The 15,689-nt window shown below is 40.5% G+C and overlaps 1 protein-coding gene across 1 annotated transcript in view; it reads left to right on the plus strand.

Moving 5' to 3' along the window:
* The window catches only part of DNAI3 (dynein axonemal intermediate chain 3), an 81,307-nt gene that overhangs the window by 45,280 nt on the left and 20,338 nt on the right, over positions 1-15,689 (plus strand). Inside the window, exons 14-17 of the mRNA XM_054720910.1 lie at positions 3,582-3,655; positions 7,369-7,513; positions 9,499-9,586; positions 13,756-13,886. Of these exons, the coding sequence (XP_054576885.1) occupies positions 3,582-3,655; positions 7,369-7,513; positions 9,499-9,586; positions 13,756-13,886 (438 nt within the window). The remainder of the gene's footprint in view (positions 1-3,581; positions 3,656-7,368; positions 7,514-9,498; positions 9,587-13,755; positions 13,887-15,689) is intronic.

A 15,689-nucleotide genomic window follows, 5' to 3' on the forward strand; every position in this document is an offset into this window, starting at 1 on the left:
GGCCAGGCTGAGGGACCTCACTGGTGCATAATCGGGGCCGGGGAGGGGCCGAGAGAGGGCTCCAGGGCATGTCTGGCCCATCTCCCTCAATCCCAATCAGCTGGACCCCAGCAGCAAGCTAACCTACTGATTGGAACATCCGCCCCTGGTGGTCAGTGCATGTCATAGCGAGCGGTTGAGTGGCCTAAGCATATCATTAGCATTTTATGCTTTGATTGTTTGAACAGTCGACTGGTCAATGGATGACCGGATACTTAGCATATTAGGCTTTTATTATATAGGATATGTGAAAAATTAGAGCTATGAAAGGTGATTAGCCCTTTAAGCTATTCAAATGGATTATGCAAAGCAACAATACTTCAAAAAGTTAAAATGGACCAAAATAAATAGTCCAGATATAGTTTCTACTATATATAAAAGTTTAGCATATGGTAATAGAAGTTACAACCCAAGAGAAGGAACTCCATTTCAACTCATGCCATGCACACAAATTAATTCAGGTGACTATACATTTAAATAACAACAACATCACAGAAAAATTACAACAAATCAATAAAATATCATATTTCTGGAATGGAGATAGTTTTCTAAACTAACTTACATGAAAAGAAGTCCAAAGCACACATGTAAATTTCTCAGTTAAAAAATAAAGAACAGCCTTAGCCAGTTTGGCTCAATGGATAGTGTGTTGGCCTACAGACTGAAGGGTCCCGGGTTCAATTCTAGTCAAGGGCATGTACCTTGGTTGTGGGCACAGTCCCAGTGGGTTGTGTGCAGGAGGCAGCTGAATTGATGTTTCTCTCTCATTGATGTTTCTAACTCTCTATTCCTCTATTTCTCCCTTCCGCTCTGTAAAAAATCAATAAAATATAAAAAAATAAAAATTAAAAATAAAGAGAAAATAACAAAATGAAGGAAAATGTGTCCCAAATATGATAAATACAAAGTTTCCAGGAAATAAGCAAAAAACATATACTGACTGAAAAACAATTAGTGTATAAAGATAAAAGTCATTTAGACTTTCTAATATCAAATAAATTAATAATAGAGCAACAATAATGTACAATTTTGGACCTCTTTAACTTTTGAATGAAAATCCTATCTAATAAAAGAGTCATATGCAAATTGACCATACCTCCACTACACCTACACACCATGCCCACCAGCCAATCAGGAGCAAGTATGCAAATCAACCCAACCAAGATGGCTGCGGCCACAGAGCAAGCAGGAAGCTTGGGTTTCCCTGGCGATGGAGGAAGCCAAGCTTTCCGCACACCCTGGCCAGCCCTGGACTCCACTCAAGGCTACAAAGTTTCAATTATAGAAAATAAATAAATCCCAACAAAAATGGCTGCGGCCATGGACCTGGAGAGAGCAGGAGGCTTGAGTTGCCCCCAGCGATGTAGGAAGCCAAGCTTCCGAAGCCCTGGCCTGCCTTGGCCTCCACTCAAGGCTACAAAGTTTCAATTATAGAAGATAAATAAATCCCAGATACCAGGGCCTCCACTTGTGTCACTGGGGGGGTGTGCGGTGTGGCTGGTCTGCAAACTACCACAGGCCCATCACCCAGGCTGCCCCACGCCCCAAGGCAACCCCCACCCTGATCCGGGACACCCTTCAGGGCAAACCAGCTGGCCCCCACCTGTGCACCAGGCCTCTATCCTATCTAATAAAACAGTAATATGCAAATTGACCATCATTCCAACACACAAGATGGCTGCCCCCATGTGGTCAAAGATGACTGCCCCCATGTGGACACAAGATGGCCACCACAAGATGGCCAGCAGGGGAGGGCAGTTGGGAGGGACCAGGTCTGCAAGGGAGGGCAGTTGTGGGTGATCAAGCCTGCAGGGGAGGGCAGTTGGGGATGACCAAGGCCTGCAGGGGAGGGCAGTTGGGGGTGACCAGGCCTGCAGGGGAGGGCAGTTAGGGGCAAACAGGATGGCAGGGGAGCAGTTAGGCATCAATCAGGCTGGCAGGGGAGTGGTTAGGGAGTGATCAGGTTGGCAGGCAGAAGCGGTTAAGGGCAATCAGGAAGACAGGCAATCGAGCAGTTGGGAGCCATCAGTCCTGGATTGTGACTACCAGGATTGATCCTACTGGGATAGGGCCTAAACGGGCAGTCGGACATCCCTCTAGGGGCCCCAGATTGGAGAGGGTGCAGGCTGGGCTGAGGGACACATGCCCCTGGGCACAAATTTTGTGCACCGAGCCTCTAGTTTTAAATAATACCTGGTGTTGGAAACAAGGAGATGGTGCAACCCACAAACTCCAACATTGTTGGTTCCAACATAAAACTTTTAGAATATAATTAATCAGTGTGATTCTTAAAGCATCCAACTTTTCAGACTTTTGACCAGTAATTCATATTTTGGGAATTCATACAAAGAAATAATGCAATTTGTGTCTCAAGATACAAAATTGTATGCACACCCTGACAAATCACAGCAAAGTGTATCCATAAAAAAAGATTGGGGAAAAAAATACAAGGTGAAATTATATTTGATTTTAAAGCCTATTTTCCAAACCTCCGTAATATTTTTTTAAAAATAATTAAAACATAAAACCTCCAGAGCCAGCACATTTCTGGAGTCTCACACTTTCTGCACCAGGGAAGCTCATTAGCAGGAGAGGCAGCGTGGGTTCTGGATTGTGCATCAGATGTGAGTGGAGGGTGGCAGCTGTCACGGAACCTGACCCGGGGGCAGCCAGAGCGGCGTCAGCCAGGTTTCCAGGGTCTGGGCTCCTGTGATGCCAACAGGCCTTCCCAGGGCAGCACCTGCGGCCCTCCCCACCCCCGCCCCCACCTCCTCCCTCACTATTTATTTGCTGCTGGAACCCCCATCTCTGCTGTTTTGCTCATCAGTCCTACCAGGACGGCAGAGAATTGGGGAAGGTCATGTTTCCCTGTTGATTTGAGAGTGGCACCTTCACAGGTTGCCCCAAAATCTTTCACCTCATTTGAGAGCTTAACTGGTTGAAATTTTGGACCTTCCAGGGCCCCGAGGAGCATTAACCCTCCTTGTAACCCTCTGTGTGCTAGCAGAGCCGGGCCACAGTTACTCAAAAAGTGTAGGTGCCACGACATTGGCCGCAGGCTGATGGTGTCTACTTTAACACTCGAGTGATTTTACCTGCTTAACAACCTCATGAAAGCTCCTGTGTTTGGCGCCACAAATAATAGTGAAAAACAGAAAGAGCCTACATGTCCAATAATAGTGGGTAATGAACTTATGATATGTAAACTTGCAGTTTGCATCTGTATCTTATAAAACTATTAGCATGATTCATGAGTACACAGGTAAGCATTCGAGTTATAATCTCAGGCTAGAAATTTGTATGTATGCTAATTAAAACGGCATAAAAATGTTTCTGTGAATAAAGACTGGAAAGTATATGACAGAAATGCATTTGATTTTTAAAACCTTCTGTTTTCCAAATTTCTGTGATAGTGTTATGCTCTTTTAATAAAAATTAAAACGAAGAAGAAAAATTTTAAAAAATGTAAAAAGCTATGAGAAAAAAGTCTTTGCTATTCTAAGTACACAGAACTTACTTCCTGCATTTTGTTTTAAACATAGATTAACAGAATGGGTTCTGTCTTTGAGAATCGAAGTGGGATATGCTGTCAACTGGTCACCTGTTCGGCAGATTGGTATGTCTCATCTGAAATGTTACCTACTATGTGTCCATACAATATATTCTTTTTTCTTAGATGTTTCTAAAATCATTGTCTTTTTCTGTTCCTTAAATAATCTTTACTGTAGTCATTAAACCTTATATAACTAAAGGAAAGAATTTTATAGATTGTTGCTGGTTAAAAAATATTTTTTTAATTTTTATATATTTTTAGTTATCTTTATGGTTGAAAGTAAAGTCCCCCTTTTTTCTCCATCAGTCCCCTTTCCCCTACACCCAACCCTTCCCCAGGCCTTCACCACACTGTTTTTATAGATACAAATATGATGTAAAAGAGAATTAATGATGTTTTGTGGTTAATACTGTTATATAACATTATCCAAAGTAATTCTGCTTCATCACATTCTTAATATCTGTAAATTTGCAGTTTGCATTGTTTACATTCAATTTTATCTCACAATTATGAAGAGTACAATGTTTAATTTGGAAAACTTTTATAAAGTGAGAGTTTTAGGTTTGTATTGCAAATTTATAAAAATGTTTTTATAAATTTGGTAACTATGTTGAAGAATGTTTATTTTAAAAATTGCATCTCCCAATTTATAGAACTCAAAATTCGTAATGAAATAGGAAATACAAAGAGTACTTCTATTATCTAGCATTCAAATTCTGGCAAAATGTTACCATTCCAAGTAGCTTTGATCCCAATAGAAACAATGATACTTCAAGACATAGACTCTGACAGCAGAAGCAGCAGCTGTGGAGTGGTAGCCAAAGGCATCAGTAACATCAGCATAGGCAAGGGTTGCGAGAGACATGATTAATCCTGGGGGTATGTATGGGTAAGGTTCTGTGATTGCAAGCAACAGAAATTGGCCATGGCTAACTTAAGGAGACAAATAAACTTAATGGAAATACATTTATTCGAAGTTTATGCCAAAACTCTACTTAAGTGCTTTAATAAATTAAGTTTTTTATACTTGTAACAACCCTGAAAAATGCTATGGATAAAGAAAATAAGGCTCTGAAGGCAAAGCTCACTATATATAGTGAGTTATATATGTGGTTATATCCTATACTAGGGCCCAGTGCATGAATTCGTGCACCTTGAAAGGAACTGTGGACCACAAGGCTGCAGTGGGCACAGGGCTGGGTCTCGGCCCATCCTCCATGCCCCCACCTGGCCCCTCTTGCCCGGCTCCCAGTCCCCTGTCTGCCGGCAGCCCTGCTCCTGCCACCTCTGCTCCCACGTGCTGACAGGGAGGCCCCCACTCGCAGCCATGGATGGTACGGAGCGATTGGGGCCAGTGCCAGAAGCAGGTACAAGCAAGGCCAATGCTGTCAGCAGGTGCGAGTGGCGACTGCTGCCCCGTTCACCCCTCAGGAGCAGGGGGAAGGTGGAGAAGCCCTCGGGGACGGTTGGTGCCGACAGCTGCTGCCCACACTCACTGATGGCACTGAGTGATCGGGACCGGCACCAGGCGCTGGCAGTGAGTGCGAGTGGGGCCAGCACCAGCAGTGGGTGCGAGCGGTGGCTCCGGCACCGGCAGCAGGTGCAAGCGCCAGGCAAGACCACAGCGCGCGGGAGCAAAGAATTTTCAGTAACCACCAGAGGCTCACCCCAATGACAGCGACCGGCATCCTGCCTTGGTCTGGCGCCCCCGCTCACCTGCTCCACCATCCCACAGTGGCCAACGCCCGCCATGTTCCATGCACACCCTCTGGTGGTCAGCTCACGTCATAGCAACTGGTTGTTCGGTTGTTCCGCCGTTTGGTCTATTTGCATATTAGGGTTTTATATATATAGATTATAGCTAGTAAGTAATGATGCTGCTGAATAAAATGAAGAGCTAACTCAGGCTGCAGAAAGAGCCCTGTGGAATTAGGTTGCAGGAATAAATGGCCAGCCCCTTCATTATGAATGAATCAGTTCCAACCCTTTTGTTAATAGAGAGTCTGATTGACTTCTATTACATTATGGACTCAGCCCTTTGGGGAGGAATGGCAGAGCACCTTGAGTAACAGTTCCAACCTGACTGCATCCAATAGGAAAGAAGCAGCTCCCTCCAAACATTTAGAAAGCTTTGGCTGAAAAATGACTGGGGAGAGGGTAATTATTCCCCAGTCAAAAGCAACACATGTCATCTATAGGGCCATTTCTCCATTATATTATTATTTAATGGAGAAATGCTTATGATATAATGTTGATTATAAACGACAAATGCAGAGCTATACTGCTCTTCAGTAGCCTTAGAAAACACTGAGAAACACTGAGCAGATTAAAAATATTACATGCTCTATATTAAAGATATAGATACTTGGTTGATATTTATAATGATGGCCCTTGAATTTAGAAATAGTCTAAGACTAGTTCCTTCAAAGTTGTTAAAGTAAAAGGAAAAAAATTATGCTTTTAGAAAAGCTAACTTTTAGTTATCTGGAAAACTCATCAGTCCTAACTTTTATACTTCAGCCATGCTAAATGTTTTATAATGTACTAGAATAAGATAAAATAAGGTTCCAATAATTAAGAATGTGTGACTGATTTATACAGAAAGTTCAAGTGCACTTTTATGTATTTAGCATAACCATTTCACAAATAATGCAAATTAATGGCATAAATAAGATTCAAGAAGAGCTATATAATTTTAAAAGTTTTAAATTAACTATAAATATATTATAAAAATAAATCTTATTTCATTTGTGTTACTCTCCCAAGGATTTATGTTTTTATAGCACAAAAATGATTATTATTTTAAATAATTTTTTATTTTAACATTGTTATCAAAATTAAATGAATTAATTTTATTTATTAATTATTAAGATGAATAAATTATTAGTATTAATTAAATAGTTCACATAAGTGAATACACATTTTGTTGCTCTTTAGTTACCATCCATTTATCTAAGTACATATACATCAAAATATTTAATAATATCTTAAATTTATTAAATCAGGTTACTCATAACCTCAGTGATAGAAATTATGAAGCTAATATGACAGACTTTTTGTGGTTTTCATGTTTTTACATAATTAATACAAAGACCCTTTATGCTACGGTACTGTACAAGTTTTATTATAAATTCTTACCAAGTTGATTGCACTAAAAATAACACTATGTATGTGTGGAACTTATAAATAATTTTCACAAACATTATCTCATCTAATTTTCTTCACCAACCTGTGAGGAAGGAGAAAGAAGAGAAGTAACATTTATTGGATACCTACCATGTAAAAAGCACATTAAATCCAGCTCCATCTGTATATGTGGTGTTTTCACTATCAGTATATGAATGGGGAGTGGCTGCTAATCTGTACAGGATTTCTTTTGGAGATCATAAAATATTCTAAATCTGACGTGGTTATGGTTGCACAACTCGGTGAATATATTTAAAACTATTGAAGTGTGCATTTTAAATGGGTGAATTTGGGGGTATATGAGTTATATTTCAAAAAAGTTATGTTAAAAAAAAGGTCGTTTCAATCTCCTAACTCAATTCTCATATTTTATAATATTAGCTTCAAGACCAGCAAGGTTGTTAAGTAACCCACTTTCTTATTTCTCTAAAATAAGAAATAAAAAATAATTTCATAAAAATCTTACTTTCAGAGATATTAAAATATAATCATGATCACATTGATAATGTGTAACAGTAAGAATAGTAGTCCTGAGCTTATAACACCTCTTATTTGTACTTAATCAAAAAAAATGTAAACTTTTTTTAAAGCACAATATGTTTTTGGGATATCAGACAACAGAGAGGTATAAGCATTCAACCAACAGAGAAGAAGAAAGAAGAAAGTATTGAAATTCCTAATGATACACCATCTACATTTTTGCATCTAGATCTCGCCTGGAAACCTCTCTCTAAGGTAAGTAACAGGATTTATTCCGTATACTATGTAATTCATGTGTATAAACATGCATACGTACACTCTAAAAGACAGGAGGGCTAAAAGTAGAGCAGCTCAAATTAACACAGGACTTTATTAATTCACGTATTCATTCATCCAGTAAATTCCTTGATTGAGTTATTATGATGCCTGACTATATCAAGCCAGAATCACAATTATTGTAAACTTAAAATTAATATTTGTTTGTGTGTAAGCAAGCCATAATTATTTAATTGCATAGCAGTTGCTTGAAGGTGGGTACGCTCCCATGTTAGCCCAAAACAGTTAATTTTACCTATATCACAGTCAAAATTCCGGATCTTTTGCACATCAATAGTAGGAAAAAGTATTGTAATACCTATAACCAAATAAAACTGAAAAGTAGCCCTAGCAGGTTTGGCTCAGTGGATAGAGCGTCGGCCTGCGGACTGAAAGGTCCCAGGTTCAGTTCTGGTCAAGGGCATATGCCCGGGTTGTGAGCTCAATCCCCAATAGGGGGCGTGCAGGAGACAGCCTATCAATGATTCTCTCATCATTAATGTTTCTATCTCTCTCTCCCTCTCCATTCCTCTCTGAAATAAATAAAAGCATATAAAAAAACTGAAAAGTAATTGAACAAGAAATTATTGGTACTTATCTTGAATGCAGAGCTTTAAGAAAAGCAAATTTTGTCCAACTGGGTAGCTTAATGGTTGAGCATCAACCTATGAACCAGAAGCTTACTGTTTGATTCCTGGTCAGGGTACCTGCCTGAGTTGCAGGCTCAATCCCCAGGATGGGGTGTGCAGGAGGCAGCCATCAATGATTCTCTCTCATCATTAATGTCTCTATCTCTCTCTCCCTTTCCCTTCTTCTCTGAAATCAATAAAAAAATATTAAAAAAGAAAAGAAAAGCCATTTTAATTTAATGCCCTGGCAGAATAGTTCAGTTGGTTAGAACATCATCCCAATATGCCAAGGTTTTGAGTTTGATCCCTGGTCAGGACACATACAGGAATCAAACAATGAGTGCATCAATACATGGAACAACAAATCTCTTTCTCTCTAAAAATCTAATTTTTTAATTTAAATAAAAGAAAAGTAATACTCTGGTTTTCTCTTCAGATCGCATAAATCTTTAGCTTAAAAAAAAAGAAAAGCAACTTTAATTTAAGAAAGATATGGCTATAGTGGGTTGTGTCTGGAAAGTATGACTGGACTGCTGGTGTTGATGGCTCTCTTTCTTTGGAATGTCTAAGTCTGATTCCAAACTTAAAACTTTTTAAAAAAATTGATTTGTAAGTACTACTAGAATTACATTATTTTGTATTTGAAGAGAGAGCATGAAGGGATGAGAATTTTCCTGAAGTAACTGGGATTAGAAATTAGGAGGAGAGGATTAGAAATGTTCTGGGCTAGGATTCAGTAAGCTTTAAATCATTTAAAAAGAAACAAGCAAACAAAACATTACCTGAGAATAATGGTACAGCATGTGGACAAACATCCAGATGGAGAAAAGTTGGTAGGGAGCCATGGGAATAATGTAAAGTGTGGCCATTTTCTATGATGGTGCAGGCCCAGGCTACTTCTGAAACTCAGGCGCATTCCCCCCTCTCCCCCCCACCCCCTGGGGACTCAGCAGTGCTGGTCAGGAGAAGGGTCCCTGCACATCTTTCTGAAGCTTTTGTTTAACTGAAAGATTTAGGGAGGATGTGTTAGGAAACAGAAAACAAAACATTTTCAGAAATTACACAACACATAAGACTCTGGGATTTGGAAATGAGCCCCCCAGATACGTTCCCTTGAGTAGCATGGTTTCAGAAACTATGTTTTAGGCACTTTCCATGGGAAAAGCCAACTAGAAATCTGAGGGAGAAGGGAGAAAGACAGGGAGATAGAAAACAGCAATCTGGGGGCAGAAGGGCAAAGAAAGAATAGTTTAAGCATATATGGAAATAACCTTTCTTGTATGTTCTTCCCCAAAGCTAAGACTGTCTAAAGGTGAAACAAGTTTAGACCACTGTCCAGTCAAGTTAAGCCTGGGTAAAGACCATCTCATTTACAAAACACAAGGTAAGTGCCTTTATTTAAAAAGCAGTGAAGCTCTGGTCAAGATGGCAATGTAGGGAAACGCAGCAATCACCACACCCCACATCAAAATTGCAACTAAAATACAGAACAGCCATCATTCAAAACCACCTGAAATCTAGCTGAAAGGAAGTCCTACAAATAGGGAAATTAAAGAAGAAGCACATAGAGACTGTTAGGAAAGGTGGAGCTGTGGGGCAGAATCGCGGATCCAGCTGGTCCCATACCCACGTGTGGCGGTTTAAAATCGGAGGGATATCTTGGGTCTGGAGGTTTCCCTGAGGAGTGAGGGCTCCCAGCCCCACACCAGCCTAGGGTTCCAGTGCTGGTAAGAGAAGCCCCCACTGCCAAGACTGACCAGCAGACCCTGAGTGACGGATGAATGATTACTCTGACACATGTTTCTGTGAAAAAGAGGGCTAAGGGACTGCCTGGCTAGAGAAACCAAACAGCCTCGTTCACCTGCCTCTTCAGGCTTTTATTGTAACAGTATTTTGGGATAAAGTTTAACTTTCAGATACAATTAGCAGGGTAAGCATTCTTGGAAGGTCACAGGCATCTGCAGTATCCTTTAGGCATAAAGATTAAGCATTAAATTCCAGCAAACACCCAAGGGCCTGCAGGTACACAGACTTGTTTGGAAAGATCAAGGAATAATTAGGGGTGGTCACCTTCAGCCAACTCCCCTAGGGGGTTCTGATAAACAGGGATGGTTGCCTTCAGCCAACTCCCACAGAAAATTCTTTCAGAATTTCTTCCTTACAAACTTTCCAACCAGTTCCTGTGCTTCCCACACCCCACAACTTTCGGCTGTAAAAACTAGCAGGGATTGCTGCTGAGTGACAGGAGGCTGCTGGAGCCACAGGCAGCTCCTCTTAAAGGGCCCACACATGGACTCACTCCCCCTGAACTCCAGTGCTGGGGCAGCAGCTTGAAAGGAACCTGGGACAATCAGGGAGGAACTAACTTATCTGGAATCAGGGCAAGAGGTGGACGGGCAGCCTTCTCCCAGGCAGAAGTGCTGGCAAAGGCCATTGTTCCTTTGATGAGCCCTCCCCGCCACAGAACCAACAGACAGTTGCCATATCTGAATCTTCATCAGCCTGGCTCACACTTTTCTCCCTGCCCTGGTGATTTCTTGAAACCCTGCCCCTCCCTACTTGTAGGTTAAACCAAGCCATTTCCAGTGGCTTTTCCATTCAACTGGCCTCTCTTGCCTCATGCTTCAGACATTCCTAAAATCTCTCAAACAAGCAGCAGCTGGCCTGCTGATTTTGCACTCCTGGGAGGCTCCAGAGCCAGTGAACTGGGTGGTCATCTTTGAGCACACCAGATTACAACCCTACCAACTCCCCAAGTGACACACTCAAGGGGTGGACTCAGTGAGCACCAAAGCCCCACTGAAGCAAGTCCTGCTCCATAGGGGTGTCTCCTGCATAGCAGCTCTTCTACTGTAGTCACAGTTGATCCTCACAATCGATTGGTCTGGGAGTCAATCCCTCCCAGTGATGCCAACATCAATCAAGGCTCAACCACAATAGGATAGTGCACACAGCCCACACAGAGGCACACCTGGAGCACCAGCTCAGGTGATTGGGGAAGCTGAGCCATTGGACCCTACCGGATACCTACTATACAAGATCACTCTACCAAGTCTGGGAGACATAGCAGATCTACCTAATACATAGAAACAAACACAGGGAAGCAGCCAAAATGGGGAGACAAAGACACATATCACAAATGAAAAATCAGGAGAAATCTCCAGAAAAAGAAGTAAATGAAATAGAAGCAAGAAAACTACCAAATATAGCATTCAAAAAAAAAATGGTTATAAGGATGCTCAAGGAACTTACTGAGTACTTCAAGGAACTTAGTAAGAATCTCAACAACATAAACAAGGACCAGTCAGAAATGAAGAATACACTAACTGAAATAAAGAAAGATTTACATGGAATAAACAATAGAGTAGAGGATGCAAAGAATCAAATCAAGAATTTGGAATATAAGGAAGCAAAAGACACCCAATCAGAATAGCAGAAAGAAAAAGGAATACAAAAATATGAAGATAGTGTAAGGAGCCTCTGGACAACTTCAAGCAGACCAACATTTACATCATGAGGGTGCTGGAAGGAGAAGAGAAGGAGCAAGAAATTGAAAACCTATTTGAAAAAATGATAGAAAACTTCCCTTACCTGGTGAAAGAAATAGACATACAAGTCCAAGAAGCACAGAGAGTCCCAAACAAAAGGAACCCAAAGAGGCCCACACCAAGACACATCATAATTAAAATGCCAAGGTTAAAGACAAAGAGAATCTTAAAAGCAGCAAGAGAAAAGCAGTTAGTTATCTACAAGGGAGCACCTATACAATTGTCAGCTGATTTCTCAACAGAAACTTTGCAGGCCAGACGGGAGTGGCAAGAAATATTCAAAGTGATAAACAGCAAGAACCTACAACCAAGATTACTCTACCCAGCAAAGCTATCATTCAGAATTGAAGGCCAGATAAAGAGCTTCACAGATAAGAAAAAGCTAAAGGAGTTCATCACCACCAAACCAGGATTACATGAAATGCTGAAGGGTATTCTTTAAGAAGAGGAAGAAGAAGAAAAAGGTAAAGGTTAAAATTATGAACAACAAAAAGATATCAAATACATGCCTACCAACAAGTGAATCTAAAAATCAAGTGAATAAAAAATCTGGAGAACAGAATGGACTGGTGAATATAATAGAATCAGGGACATAGAAAGGGAGTGGACTGACAATTCTCAGGGGGAAGGGAGTCTGAGGGGTGTGGGAAGAGACTGGACAAAAATCTTACACCTATGGATGAAGACAGTGGTGGGAGGGTAAGGGCAGGGTAGGGTGAGAACCGGGTGGAAGGGAGCTATGGGGGGAAAAAAGAGGAACAATTGTAATAATCTGAACAATAAAGATTTATTAAATTTAAAAAAAAAAGAATATGCCACCACATAGCCTAGATATTTAAATATCCAACAAAAACCCTGACCAGTTTGGCTCAGTGGATAGAGCATCAGCCTGTGGACTGAAGGGTCCCAGGTTCAATTCTGGTCAAGGGCATGTACCTTGGTTGCAGGCACATCCCCAGTGGGAGGTGTACAGGAGGCAGCTGATGGATGTTTCTCTCTCATCAATATTTCTAACTCTCTATCTCTCTCCCTTCCTCTTTGTAAAAAATCAATAAAAATATTTTTTTAAAAGAAATAAATATACAACAAAAAGTTTAAAAAGTAGGTCAAATAAATTGCTGTATCAGAGGACACAAAGAAACACTATAAAACTACTTTTTTCTCCCATGTATTGTTTAATTAATCCTACTATAATTACTAATTGTCACTGTTAAGTAGTTCTATTGTGGTTTTGTTCAAATGATAGCGAGAAAGTAAATAAACACCAACTTTTCATATTAAAAAAACTAATCTTGAATTGCTTTCAAATTTTCCATTTGATGCCAACTGAATAAAAATGACATGAGTTTCTCATTAGAAAATCTTATTGAGCACATTAAGGGTGATATAACCCAGGGGATATGTTGTGTCCAATTTTTACTATATATAATTTTGCAATGGTGGAAATACATAGAAGTGGTTTATATATATTTATATATATTTTTATTTCAGAGAGGAAGGAAGAGATAGAAACATCAATGATGAGAGAGGATCATTGATTGGCTGCCTCCTGCATTCCCCCAACTGGGGACCGAGCCCGAAACCTGGGCATGTGCCCTTTACCAGAATCAAACCCAGAACCCTTCAGTCTGCAGGCCGAACACTCTATCCACTGAGCCAAACTGGCTAGGCAAAATGGTTTTCACATGTGCCATGAAACCTTTCAGAGCCCCTGCAAAGTAGGCAGGTGGGTCTCCCCATTACCACCCAGGTAATACTTCAAAGAGCAATGCAGCTTCCATCAATTTTATATACAGGGGGTCTTACATAAGCTTTGTTTTGTAAAAAGAAAAAAAGCATTCCACTGCTAAACTAGAGGTCTAAAAATGCTGGGATTTTCACTCATCCCACCTTGGAGGATACGGGGCAGATGTGTATGGCAATGGACAGAAAGTATAAACTAACTGTATTTTTAAAGATCGTTCACTATAAATATGTACTCCTTCTCTCCATACTCCTCTGAAAGAAAAAGTGTTAGTTCAGAACGTAGTCATGAAGACTGAGGAAATGAACCCGTACCAGAACCTGGAAAGTGGGTTGGCCAATCTCCTCAGGCCCATAGAGGACTTCTGCACAAAGTTCTTTGTGGGAACAGAGGTGAGTTGGAATTATCTGTTTTTAAAATTAATACTTTTAATTACATTGAAATATATGATGATAACCCCTATTGTACATGTTTGCTTTATGAAAGCTTACAATATGTATACCTTTTATATTTTAAAATGCTTATTTGCACTTAAAAATGTTAACCGCCGTTGTTAACCTCATAGGTTGATATTTAAAGTGTTCCTGAACAAACATGGAAAAAATCTATAAAATTAAACATGACCAGTAATGTATTGATTAACCTGCAAATTTTATCAAACACCTATATACCATATGGAAGAAACCATGCTACGTGTTAGAGATTTACTAAGAAAATATATTGTTTTGATAGGCCAGCATCATCTATTAGGAAAGATAGAAAAAAAAAAAAAACCTCACTCAATTCAAATGATCAATAACACCTGGATATAATAATGATAATGGCTGCCATTTTTTAGTATCTACTATAGTAAGTAAAGCAGGCTCACATTTTTTTTGGATATTTTCTATATAGCAAGGTCTGTCCCAGCAATTTTCCAAATTATATCTCATTTAATCTTAATAATCTTATAAGGGTGATATTATTCCCATTTTACAGATGAAATAAAGCTCAGAACTTGATCTCATGATCACATAGAAGCAGAGATGTCTTTTCATTCAGGACTCTATTCTCCTGAAATAAAGGATTTTTCTCCCAGGCCATACCACTGTGGGAAGATGCCATCCATCGCTCAGTCTCACCGAATGCAGTTTGCATTCGCACTTTAGTTATGATGAGGGATTAGTCAGTTCCTCCAGCTCAGGAGAATGGACTGCCTTCCAGGCACTGTACTAGGCCCTGGATCAGAAATGAATCCCTAGCACAGTCCCTGTCCTCAGGGTGCTCGGTGCCCAGTTAAGGAGCAGACACATTGACAGCACGCCTACCCGAGTCCAGAGGCCAAAGGGCCAGGAAGGAAGAGGTTGGGAGAGGTGGTCTGTGAGCTGGCTGGACACTGGAGGTTGAGAAGTCACCTGAAAGATCAGGGTGAGAGTACAAGGAGCAGAAGTAACAGCCTGAACAGTATTTTGGAGTTATGAGAGTCTGGGGTCTGTCTGGGGATTGTGGAATAGTTTGGTGCAAGAAGGAAAGCTGTGCCTAGAATGCTAGGTTGGGGTCCAACCAAAGGGCCTTTCTGCCAAGGTAGGCCATTTGAATTTAATTTGGTAAGCAATGGAGCACTACTGAATAAATATATGTTTTGTAACTTGGGCTTCACACCCAAGTTTTTAGAAAAATATTTTTTAATTCTGAAAAAATATACAACAAAATTTACCATCTTAACCATCTTTAAATGTACAACTCAGTTGTGGGATCCCTTGTCACGTCCCGCGTGTTTCAGGGTTCCCGTTGAGGTCTGGTTTCTGGAGAAGGCCGCAATCAAAATGAAAAGAGACTGGAAAAGAGTTAATTTGGGTAAATGGGGGGCCAGGCGGGAGCCCACCTCTAGCGGGAGGACTGCTCACTGCTCTGGCCTTTGCCATCCCTTTTATTGGGGTTCTGAGATACACCCATGTCCTTTAGGCAGGAAATTCCAATAATAGACAATCAGCAAGAATTTACATATGATTAACAGGTGAGAGTTGCTTTAACTACCAATGTCTCAACTAAACAATGAGTGACTAGCTCTGACCATTCAGAGCGATTAAGGTTGACCAAAGCATTCCGGATTCCCTTTTCACATTTAACTTCCAATGTCTCAATGTTCGGTTTCCGGCACTCAGTGGTAGTAGGTACATTTATACCATTGACCAACCATCAGCACCATTCATCTC

Source organism: Eptesicus fuscus, chromosome 9 (assembly GCF_027574615.1).
Source record: "Eptesicus fuscus isolate TK198812 chromosome 9, DD_ASM_mEF_20220401, whole genome shotgun sequence".
Taxonomy (NCBI): Eukaryota; Metazoa; Chordata; class Mammalia; order Chiroptera; family Vespertilionidae; genus Eptesicus; species Eptesicus fuscus.